This window comes from Megachile rotundata, chromosome 16 (assembly GCF_050947335.1).
Source record: "Megachile rotundata isolate GNS110a chromosome 16, iyMegRotu1, whole genome shotgun sequence".
NCBI lineage: Eukaryota > Metazoa > Arthropoda > Insecta > Hymenoptera > Megachilidae > Megachile > Megachile rotundata.
In genome coordinates, this window is record NC_134998.1 from 11,339,408 (window position 1) to 11,352,001 (window position 12,594).

Sequence of the window (12,594 nt, forward strand, 5' to 3'; positions counted from 1 at the left end):
GAAATGCATAGTCGTATTTGTTCCCATTTCTTTTTATGCAACTCGAATTGTTCGAATTTACTTGAAATAAATTTATTGGATGGATGTTTCAATTTTTCATTAAACTGGGGATGAAGTGTAAATTTCTAGGCGTAGATGAGATCTGTTGGTATAAAATATAGTTTACACTGGGGAGTTTTAATGGCGGCTCTCCGGCATAGTCGGTTCGGTGGGTAAACTTTGATGGCGGTCATTGGAGGAGTATGGTAATATTACCTTATGCAAATGGGACGGAAGTTATGGAGTGGAAGGGGATAATGGAATTAGGTCAACAAGTTCCTAGACCCACACAAGTCAGAAGTGATAAATTCCTAAATTTCCATATTTGGATCCATAAATTCCTAGATTCCGAACTTCCTAATTTGGAAGTTTTCGGTTCCTAAATTCCCTAGATACTCAATTCTCCACATCCGAAAATTCCCCAGATCATCAAATCCCCAAATCCCAAGCTTTAATTCCTACAACTCCAAATTCCTTGAACCCCTAATTCTCCAAATCTCCAAATTCCTGCAACCCCAAACTTTTAGATTCTCAAGTTCCTAGATCTCCAAATTCCCTAGATCACCAAATCCCCAAATCTCAAAATTTACTTCCTACAACCCCAAATTCCCTAAACCCCTAATTCTCCCAATCTCCAAATTCCTACAACTCTAGACTTCTTGATTTTCAAGTTCCTAGATATCCAAATTCCCTAGATCACCAAATCCCCAAATTCCGAAATTTGCATCCTAACCCCAAATTCCCCAGTCCAATTCCCAAATCTTAAAAATCCCAAAAATGAAAATCCATAAACCCAAATCGATAAATAAAAGTTGGATCCAAATCTTAAGTCTTTCGGCATAGTCGGTTCGGTGATAAAATTCTCCATACGCGCAGTTTCCTAACCGTGGTAATATTACCCAACGCAAATAGAATAGAAAGAAAAGAAAACGGAACGAGTTACTGTTGGGCACCATCTAAATGTGGCCATCACAGAATGGGCCATAAAGCGTTAAAAAGACACAGCTCGTTTGTATAACATTATTTCCCGGTAGTGAACCCGCGCCACGTTCTTCTGCTCTACTAACCGGCGGACAGCGCGGCATGGCGGCGAACAATGGAATTTCACTCGGCCGCGCAGGAGGACATTTTCGTCCTCGGTTCCTGTCGCTCTCTCGCTCTTTCCGTCGCGGAACCGATCACGTGTACGAAACACGCGTGCCCGCGATGAGAATCCGACCTGTGAGAGAATCGTTACATAAAATCCCGAGTCATGGAACAAGGTTCCACGCGTAAAGCACCAGAGAACTGTCTCTACTCCTCGAGGATTGTGCAAACCTTTGTTAGGTTCGCGTGCTTTCTCTTTTACGAGATGCTAGGAAGAACGGGAAACCATCGCGTAATTCTGATCGGCGTAATTGCGGGCTTGTGGGGAATTATTTCGAATTGCGATGTAAATGACATTTTACGATGAACGTCGCTTTAATGCTTTGACGCTGATGCGTTTCTTGGAATTGAGAGGGGAATGGGAGAATTACAGTAGAGCTGCGATATATTGACGCAAGGGGGGCAAGATGGAAATCGGCTATATATTGAACTAGTACATTCATATTTCTGTGCCTTCAAATCCCTATATGACCAAATCCACATATCCCCAAACCCACACATCCCCAAATCCACTCATCTCCAAATCCACATATCCCCATTCCACACATACCCAAATCCACATATCCCCAAATCCACACATCCCCATATCCACATATTCCCAACTCCACACATTCCCAACTCCACACATTCCCAAATCCACACATCCCCAAATCCACACGTCCCCAAATCCACATATCCCAACTCCACACATCCCCAAATCCACACGTCCCCAAATCCACATATCCCAACTCCACACATCCCCAAATCCACACGTCCCCAAATCCACACGTCCCCAAATCCACATATCCCAACTCCACACATCTCCAAATCCACACATCCCCAAATCCACACGTCCTTAAATCCACACATCCCCAAATCCACATATCCCCATTCCACATATCCCCAAATCCACACGTCCCCAAATCCACATATCCCAATTCCACACATCTCCAAATCCACACATCCCCAAATCCACATATACCCAAATCCACACATCCCCAAATCCACACATTCCTAAATCCACACATTCCCAAATCCACACATCCCCAAATCCACACATCCCCAATTCCACATATCCCCAACTCCACATATCCCCAAATCCACACATCCCAACTCCACATATCCCCAAATCCACCTATACCCCATAATCTCTCCACCTCCAAATCCCTACCTTCCTACCCTTTCCTCCAAAATCCCTATATCCCTAATATCTCCATCCCCAAATCCCTGCATCTCAAATTCCTTTTCCCACGCGTTCCACGATCGTAGTTTCGCGGCCGTCGACAAGAACAGTACAGGAATATTTTGGTGTCACGAGGTACCTCTGTTACGACCGGTCTCCAGGTATTGAATTTAACCGCGTGTTGTAACGGCGTGGCATGCCGTGCCGTTTCTTATTCGCAATCACCGTTTTAGAGAAGCGTAACAGGTCGCCGTAACAAATTCTCTGCTGCGTATGTTCGTATAGCGTGGTCGTAAAGATAAGATACAGCAATACTTTACGGAAATTTAAAAGCACGATCGAGTGAGAGTAATTGCGATATTACGTTTGATTGAAGATAGTCATGCTCCTTATGTAATGTGGTTCAATGTAGACTAATTATTCTGTGATTAGGCTCTTTGTAGGAATTTTATGATACACGGGTACATGAAATAGAGCGTGGTTGTATGAACAAGGCAATGGTGTTCTGCAAAGGTGGTTCTGTCGAAAACATTAGAATAACGAAAACAATATGGCGTTGGGATGGCGCATGCGCAGTGTATAATCACGATAAATTACGGTAATTAAGTAGAATTAAGTGGTGAATAGTATTATTCGGTATTAAATATGTTTATTGTTCTCTGTAATGAATATCTAACGGAATATAATGATTTATTAAAGATGAATAACATAATTAATTAATGTAGTAGTGTATCCACAGTGCACTGCGCATGTCTCTCCCTTCGACGCCATCTTGGATTACAGTATATGTAAAGATTCACCTGCAAATGCATTATTAAAGCGTTGTGCATTATGTTCAAGGCTTTGTCTATGTCTCACCAAGTCCACAAAATTATATTATATACAGAAATTATAATATTGTCAGTTCCATAAGTTAATTAAGTATTAATATAAATATTGAATATTGTTATAATTGCATACAGTACTTGATGGTTAAAGGTAACCGTACAGTACCAAATACAAGTAAGGTTAGATCTGGAGTTGGTACATAATCGCTGTAAAAGTACACTAATTAACCATGTTAGAGAGAAAAAGCAACGATCGATAAGCAAGTCAATTCGTCGCCAGCGACACAGAACAAAATAGTACACAGCCACGCTTTCTGTAACGTTACTTGGAAAGTCGATGGACATAGGTTGGTGTCGACGACTTTTGAAATGCGTGTCACCTTTTTACGCGATCGAGAAAACGGTGTATACCGAACTGACAAGCAGAATTCCTGCTCTTCTTTTATTACATTTCCCTCGCTGTCTGTGGTCTTGGAACACATAATTTTATTGCTTCGATCATATTTAATCGAGTATATTACACGCAGTGTAATATGCTGACACTGGACGCAATTTTATTATATCTTGCTAGTTAGGTTAGGTTACGTAAGACATTTTCGTGGTAATAGTTTTATAACTTTTAGAGAAAATAATTGTATTAGGTGCAGATTGGGTTAAAATTTTATTCGTGTCATTAAATTTTATACTTGAGAGTTACTTTGTATATAATGTTAGGTTAGGATTATATTTTAAATGATTACACTTAAAAGATTACGTAAAAATATTCACTGCAATAGCTCAGAAAATATTACTCAAACGTCGCTCCAACCCATCACTACTTTATTATTTTTGTATATCTTTCATTCTCTTCATCTTCCCTTCATAGTATTTATTATAAGAAAACTAAATAAACTAAAAATAATATAAAATGAGAACACTATATAATGTCAGACATTCGTTGTATAATGTTATTGAACCGGAAGTAAAGCGGAGAAAAAGTTTCTCTTAGAAACCTATTGATCACATCGACATGTCCAGTCCAAGATGTTTCGATTCCGGTTACAAACAATTCTGTAAAACTTTCGCCCACATATGTGGCTCATTTCTGCCCGTAGATACGTATACGCTTTCACGGTCCGTTGTGTAGGCGCCATAAGTTCACTCGAACGATGTGAATTACCTTTTCCAGACACTTCTCCTTGGGAAAAATCGTGGGAATGAAAAAGTAGCACTGTTTTCAGCGTTGATTCACGCGGAACATGATTTAATAACTCAATTACGCTTGCTTTATTTTGTTAGTTGCGACTTTAGCGGTGGACTGACTTTTGGCGCCAAATTCAAATCGTGCTTAAATATTTTTGACAAATTTTTTACTTAACCATAGAAGTTATGTGTTTTAATGTTGTTTTAGGGTTTTTGTGTGTGATTTAAATATATGATAAGTAAATTGAACTTATAAATAATTTGATATTTGTACTTGATTTATAGTTACTTTGTGAATGTTGTATAATTAATTCCAAATCAATTTGCAGTTATTTTAAGATCAATTTACAGTTAATTTCAAATTAGTTTACGATTATTTAATAAATACTTGAACCATAAATTATGTACAATAAAAATTTGTTAACGTTGTTTATTAATGATGAAAATTTAGCAGCGACGATAAATATTAAGCAGGAAATATTTAGCTAAAATATCATCCCTTATCTCGGTAAGGGAGCTAAAGCCTTGAACATGAAACCCCCCACGCAATTGTACCGGAAGACAGGAAGTAAAAATCAGCTTTATCGTCCCACACGTTCCCCTCTGCATATTATCAGTAACAACCGTGGCATAAACTCGTCAGTGTTAACATGGTTTCGCGTCCGTTTGCATCCTTCGCCGCTGCCGAATGAAAATAAATGAAAGTATCGAAACGTTGCAAAATACTACGAAAGATCGTTCTCGCGAAAAAGTACTACGCCGAAGTGAAAACGAAGAATATTCAAATCGTAGAACGAAAGCCTTACTTTTAACGCACCACTCTAATTATTCGCTAATTAACGAGATCCAAGGAATTTTTCTGTAAAATAAGGTAATGTGTCTGTGTTTCGAGCTATCGAAGTGAAACGAACTTCCGTTCTCTACCGAACAAGAAGAAAACGGCAAGAAGCGAGAAACGCGTGAAACTACACTTTGTAGAGTGTCTCTGTTTGCATATTTTAGTTGGACAAAGAGAATGGATCATTTTTACGATTCGAGAGTGTGTGGCTGTTATGCGAAGGATATCCGAAAGTTTTACGTAGCGATATAGTTTTTCTGTTTATCTACGGTGGACTTCCGTTATATTGCCGGGAGGGGGAAGTGGAGTATTTTTGGAGTTGGCGATATATCGGGTGGGCATGAAATTTGCGATTCGGTACTGTGAAGAGTTGGGTCGCAATTTTGGCGATATAACGCGTGGTCGTTTAAAATTTGGCGATATAACGCGTGGTCACTTAAGATTTGGCGATATAACGCGTGGTCATGTTCTATTTCTCATCGTAAATTTGAACAAAACACCAAATTGAAAACCTGTCCAAATATCCACATGTAAAAATTGCAATATAACGAGAGTTCTGCGCTTATATGGCAAATATGGATTCAGAAATGAGTTGAAACCAATCAGAATGATATCTATAGTCAGTGACTATATTTCAGTCAAATTTGCAACATGTTTTGCTTTATCGTATCAATATTAGTCTGCATGAGAAACAATAGAGACAAGCCATGTCCATTAGATATAACCATTTCTACTTGGCACAAAAGTGGAAATCGATAAGATTCGTCATTGTATACTCTTCTTACTTAATCAGCACGGAAACAGCTGCCAAAGTCAAAAAACATTAATGTTACTTTGGAACAATTATTGTTAAATTATCAACAATAAATTTTCTTGAAAATTTAATGAAAAATCTAATTTACAGTGTGTCTGATATTTAACTTATTCAAAATTGATATTTTCAATACGTTTATCGTGCTTTTGGCAAACTCGCATTATATTGCCATTTTTGCAAACATCAGTACAGATGTCAACCCACGAGTTAGCGCGTAGAGGATCCCACCATCAATGAGATTCGCTATCTTTTTAATATCAACTATGTCCAACTCGCTATATTGCCGACTTGAAGAATACACCATGAACATGGCAATATAACGAAAGTCCCCTTACGTTTCCTCGCATAGAATCTCACGACACTTTATGTAACGAGTTCAACGGACCAGACTACACCTTGTAACAAAAAACTTGCATAAAAATGAAAAAGGGTACTGGATATACGAGTTTCAACGCGTCCAGTCGTTGGACGTTAACAAAAATGACTCAACGTTTGACTTCGAATTTGTTTTTCGACTGCTGTTGCGTCCCCTGTTACTCGAAAGTACAAAATGGCGGTGTCAGAGAAGTACCCAGCGTTCCGCAGGATCCATCTTGCAAAGACGAAGAAAACGTGGAGCTGCAGAAAATGGCGTCGGACCAGTCGTTGACGAAGAACGAAGACACTGACGATGATTTAACTCATGTGACGGATAACGAAAAGTCGTTGATGCACGCGGAATCGACGGACGAGATATTCACGTCGAACTTTAAGTCGTTCAGTCTTAAGCGTCTAGTGAGAAATTTTCCAGGGGGTTCGAAAACTGAGAAGAAAGACATCGATGAGGAGTCGATTGTTTCAGAAATTTTTCCGAAATGTCGAGTTACTAAGACGAAGGATCAGGGGTCGGAAACTGGGTCTGAGAATGAGAAAAGTTAGTTGGTACAAAGTCTAGATTCCCAGAATCCCTAGATTCTTAGAATACCCAGATTTCTGGAAACCCCAGATTCCTAGAATCCCCAGATTCCCAGAGTCCCCAGATTCCCAGAGACCCCAGATTCCCAGAGTCCCCAGATTCCCAGAATCCCCAGATTACCAGAGTCCCCAGATTCCCAGAGTTCCAGATTCCTAGAGTCCCCAGATTCCCAGAGTCCCCAGATTCCCAGAGTCCCCAGATTCCCAGAGTCCCCAGATTCCCAGAGTCCCCAGATTCCCAGAGTCCACAGATTCCCAGAGTCCCCAAATTTTCAGAGTCCCCAGATTCCCAGAGTCCCCAGATTACCAGAGTCCCCAGATTCCCAGAGTCCCCAGATTCCCAGAGTCCCCAGATTCCCAGAGTCCCCAAATTCTCAGAATCCCCAAATTCCCAGAATCCCCGGATTCCCCAGATTCCTAGAATCCCTAGATTTCCAGAATCCCCAGATTCCCAGAATCCCCAGATTCCCTAGAATCCCCAGATTTCCAAAATCCCTAGATTCCCAGAATCCCTAAATTCTTAAGTTTCCAAAATTGTCAAATTCCCATAATTCTCAAGTCCCCAAATTCTAAACTTGAAAGTCCCTAAACTGCCCTCAGTACTTCAGTGACACTCAGTACACGTGTCTGATAAGATGGCAGTTGGCAGTCCGTCTGTCATCTTACCGTACAGTGCACAACGATCAAAGATCATAAGATTGAAATTATTTGACGCCCAACAAGCTAAATATTTCGCCGTTCTTGCGTTACAGATGACGGAAGCAGCTTGTCGGAGGCGTGCAGCACGCCGATCATCGGCGCCGGATCGCGGGCGGGATCTAGTCACACGGTGATCGATGTGGACGACATGGATTCCGGGCTGCACTCTGGTCATCTCGCAACCCGTGCATCGTTGTCGAGTCTTGGAGTGAGTAACACCAGAAAATAATTGAAGAAATCAGTTCCGACATATGAAGTGAAAGATCGTTACTTCTGTATGTGTCTTGAAACATATTCGGTATCGAAGTTGGTAAAGCTGCAGTAAAGTTAGCTTGAAACTAAATTTTCGCAAGATAATAAGAATATGAGAAAGCTAAGACTTGTTGAAGTATACGACAAAGCTATTTGGTAATCATGAAAATTTGATATGAACGTTTCAGGCAAGATCAGATTCAATGGCGTCGGTGTACAGCGGCGCCGGCGAGGGGCGTTGTTGTCGCTCCGTGGTGGTGACCGGCGAAGTCGAGTTCGCTCTACAGTACGACTACAAGCACCTAACATTCGAGGTGCATGTAACGAAATGCAAGAATCTAGCGCCCGTTGACGTAAAGCGCAAACGATCCGATCCGTAAGTAACCCGTGACTCACCGGCTCGATTATTTCTCCGATTAAATGATAAATATCGCGTGTGTCATCGAACATCTACTAATCACTTTCTTGCTTGCTAATAGTTATTGCCAATTAGTAGGAGCGATCTACACGTTAGTACACATTATTTCTTAACCTTACATTTTCACTATGATTTCTTCTCTCTGGTGACAAATTCGAGATGATTACAATTTTCACTGAATTTATATGTATACTTCTATATCCCTAGATTCCTGGATTCCTGGATACGGATGTCCCTAGGTTGTTATCACTGGGTCCCTGAATCCTTGGATCTGTAGGTCCCTAGATGTATTCATTTCTAGATTCATAGGTTACTAGATCAATAGGTCCCTAGATTCATGGGTCGTTAGATCCATAGGTCCCTAGATTCGTAGGTTCCTAGATTCGTAGGTTCCTAGATTCGTAGGTTCCTAGATTCGTAGGTTCCTAGATTCGTAGGTTCCTAGATCCATAGGTTCCTAGATCCATGGGTCCCTAGATCCATAGGTTCCTAGATCCATGGCTTCCTAGATCCATGACTCCCTAAATCCACGGGTCCCTAGATCCATAGGTTCCTAGATCCATGGCTCCCTAGATCCATGGCTCCCTAGGTCCATAGATTCCTAGATCCATGGCTTCCCAGATCCACGGGTCTCTAGATCCATAGGTTCCTAGATCCATGGCTCCCTAAATCCACGGGTCCCTAGATCCATGGTTCCCTAAATACATGGGTCCCTAGGTCCATAGATTTCTAGATCCATGGCTCCCTAGATCCATGGCTCCCTAGATCCATAGGTCCCTAGATCCATAGGTCCCTAGATTCATAGGTGCCCTCATCTATAGATTTCTAGACGTACAGGTTCCTAAATCAGTAGGTTCCTATAGATCCATATGTTACTAGATCCATAGGTCCCTAGATTTACAGATATCCAGTTTCGTAGGTTCCTAGAACCTGAGGTCTATAAGTCCCTATATCCCTATCAGTCCCTAAATCAGTAGGTTCCTATAGGTCCATATGTTACTAGATCCATAGGTCCCTAGATTTACAGATATCCAGTTTCGTAGGTTCCTAGAACCTCAGGTCTGTAAGTCCCTATATCCCTATCAGTCCCTAAATCAGTAGGTTCCTATAAATCCATATGTTACCACATCCATAGGTCCCTAGATTGACAGATATCCAGTTTCATAGGTTCCTAGATCCTCAGGTCTCTAAGTCCCTATATCCCTATCAGTCCCTAAGTTTCTGATCTCCCAATCTCTTGATCCTCACCTATATCCCTACATCACTATATCCCTAGATACACACATAGTACCATAATTCCAAATCACCATATCCCAAGCTGAAACCCTAAGGTCCCAAAGTTCATCCTCACATTCCTATATCTCCAAATCCCTAGATTTTCATAACAATCGCTGATTCTAATTTACCAATCAGATTCCGAGTAAGTGTTAAATTCCCCGATTGAAATATTTCCCCAGATACGTGAAGGTGTATCTACTGCCCGACAAATCGAAGAGCGGTAAACGAAAAACGAAGGTGAAGAAACACACGTTGAACCCGGAATTTAACGAGACACTGAAGGTAAGCTGTGATACGAGAACATTATGCTTGTACCCCGCTGCCCTGCATGAGAATTAGAGCTTGGATGGTTCGCCACCATATTTCAGTTTCACATGAGTCTCAGCGGTCTGGAGACCAGAACACTGTGGCTGACCGTCTGGCACTCAGACATGTTTGGACGCAACGATTTCCTCGGCGAGGTCCGAATGCCCTTGGAGAACAAGATCTTCGACGATCCTACGCCGAAGTGGTACCCGCTTCAGGAAAGAGTAAGTAGTTCATGCGAATTGTTCATATATATTGCCGGCCATTTATTAGGAAGGATAGGAAGTTAGGTGTACGTTTGATGTTTAGAGAATCTTCTGAATTATGGTACTTTCTTGTTATATTGCCGTGGACGAGTTCATGAAATAGAAGGGCATTTTTCAAGTTGATATGTTCTGAATTATGGTACGCTCTTGTTATATTGCCGAGGACGAGGAGTTCATGAGATAGGAAAGCATTTTTCAACTTCATATATTCTTAAGTATGGTACTTTCTTGTTATATTGCCGTGGACGAGTTCATGAAATAGAAGGGCATTTTTCAAGCTGATATATTCTGAATTAGGTTACGCTCTTGTTATATTGCCGAGGACGAGGATTTCATGAGATAGGAAAGCATTTTTCAGCTTCATATATTCTTAAGTATGATACACTCTTGTTATATTGCCGTGGACGAGGAGTTCATGAAATAGAAGGGCATTTTTCAACTTCATAGGTTTTGAAGTATGATACACTCTTGTTATATTGCCATGGAAGGCAAGGTTCTTGGAATGGACCATATACTGAGTAGGTCAAGTTTTCCTGTTCTGTCTATCTCAAGTTTTGAAATTTAAGCTTTCAATTTTTTTAGTGTTTCAGTTTTAAGGTTCAGAAATTTTTTTATTTGATAGTTTAGAGGTTTGGAAATTTTTTTATGTATATACTTAAAAATTTGGATGTTTGAAAGTTTTATAAGTTACATATTTAAAGTTCATTTTCATAATTTCTCAATAAAAATCTCAGCAAAATTTTCGATATAAAGTTTGAAAAATATAATTATTGTAGTTAGAAGTTCTAGGGCGGCCATTAGAATAAAAGAGAGGAGAGCGCCACCTAGCGCCAGGAAGAGTAACTAAAGCCTTATCGCAAGAAGTAAATTCTGAATATGTGAATGTAGCAATTAGCAACTTTTGAAATTGTACATGATTACACGTTAGACAAGAATATCAGAAATGATCGCATTCATGAACCCGTGACATTAGCCCGTCAAGGTAATAAGTGAATCGTGCGTTAGGCATTAAGAGCGTGATGAAAATCGAATGGGAGAAAGTAAGTGCTCGTGGGGAGTTATTTATGATCTAGCATACCATTAGAGGTTCCTTTGTTTTGTTTTTATCCACATTAATAAATTTAATTGATGCACCTCGCAGGAAAGCTGAAACCTACTTAACTCGCGTTGTTTTCTGAACAGGTGCAATTTTACAGTTTGAGTAACAGCATGTATACATTTTATTTTTTAAATAAATAAAGAACAAAATTTATTATGTAGTGTGATGTGCATGTACGAGAAAGTTTTCGCAAAAATTTTAGCGCTTTGTTATGCAATTTGCAATGAATTTCATTTTTGTTACTATTTCGATTTCATTAATTTGCAGATACTTTAGAGTTCGATTTCGCAATTAATTCGGTACGGATTTTGAGTTGTTACAGTTTGAATCGTTACTGCAAAAATATTTTTCATTTTTATTTAGCGTGCAACTTTACAGAAATTTTTTTAAAACTTCGTCTAAATTATAAAATTTGTTTTAAATGTATAAATTAAAATTTGCAATATTTTTTGAATTTGCGTTTACACAATTTTTTACAAAAATTTGTCGAGTAATATTTTTCTCGAAGAATTTTTTCTACTTGGTAATAATAAAAAATCTCGTCTGAAAGTGTGCGTTATGACTGGATATAATCACAGTGAAATTATACATTTTAGACGGAACCGTTTGATGACCCCGTCGCATACAAAGGCGAGGTGATCGTCGGTTTAAAATTCGTGCCACCAGATCCTACGCAACAGGAACGCGATCGAGAAACCGGATCAGACCGTGGTATATCTAAATCGAAAAAGAACTGGAGTCGCGGTGCATTGCACGTGCTCGTTAAGGAGGCTAGAAATTTGCAAACCAGGGCGAAGAATTCGGGAACGTGCGATCCGTTCTGTAAAAGGTATTTCACTTTTAATTAGTAACGTTTTTCTCAACGCTGAATACATAGGATCACTCAAAAACGTTGTACGATATCGGGCAAACTACCTTAGAGAAAACGGCGATATAGGGAGAGGATCCTCCTCCCCTGCATAATGGACTCTTCGGTATTGCAATATGTGGTGAGATCTCATTCACCTACGTTACTATATTCTATAGAGACTTATTAGAGATTTATAGAGACTTATAGAGATTTATTCTAGGGTCCCTAGAATCCTTAGAGTTCAAACTGGTACAAACTAGGCATATAACAGCTGAGTATTAGAATAATTGTTGGAGTCTTTCAGTTAGAAATTACCTAGAGAAACTTAAATTCCCTAGAGTCCCAGGATCCATTACTTATCTAAACTAATAAAATTCCCTAGGATGCCTATCTAAACTAAAATTCCCTAATCTTAGATCCATAATAGTAACTTTCAAGTATTCTAAAAAGCACCAATCCTATAA

The 12,594-nt window shown here is 39.8% G+C and overlaps 1 protein-coding gene across 6 annotated transcripts in view; it reads left to right on the plus strand.

Moving 5' to 3' along the window:
• The window catches only part of LOC100882849 (uncharacterized), a 54,761-nt gene that overhangs the window by 38,783 nt on the left and 3,384 nt on the right, over positions 1-12,594 (plus strand). For 2 of the 6 annotated variants that reach the window (XM_076541309.1, XM_076541310.1), the window contains exons 12-17: positions 7,715-7,869; positions 8,102-8,289; positions 8,393-8,422; positions 9,789-9,891; positions 9,978-10,139; positions 11,877-12,109. In XM_076541309.1, coding sequence (XP_076397424.1) covers positions 7,715-7,869; positions 8,102-8,289; positions 8,393-8,422; positions 9,789-9,891; positions 9,978-10,139; positions 11,877-12,109 — 871 coding nt within the window. The remainder of the gene's footprint in view (positions 1-7,714; positions 7,870-8,101; positions 8,290-8,392; positions 8,423-9,788; positions 9,892-9,977; positions 10,140-11,876; positions 12,110-12,594) is intronic. The other 4 variants (XM_076541315.1, XM_076541313.1, XM_076541311.1 and 1 more) reach the window with 4 other exon arrangements.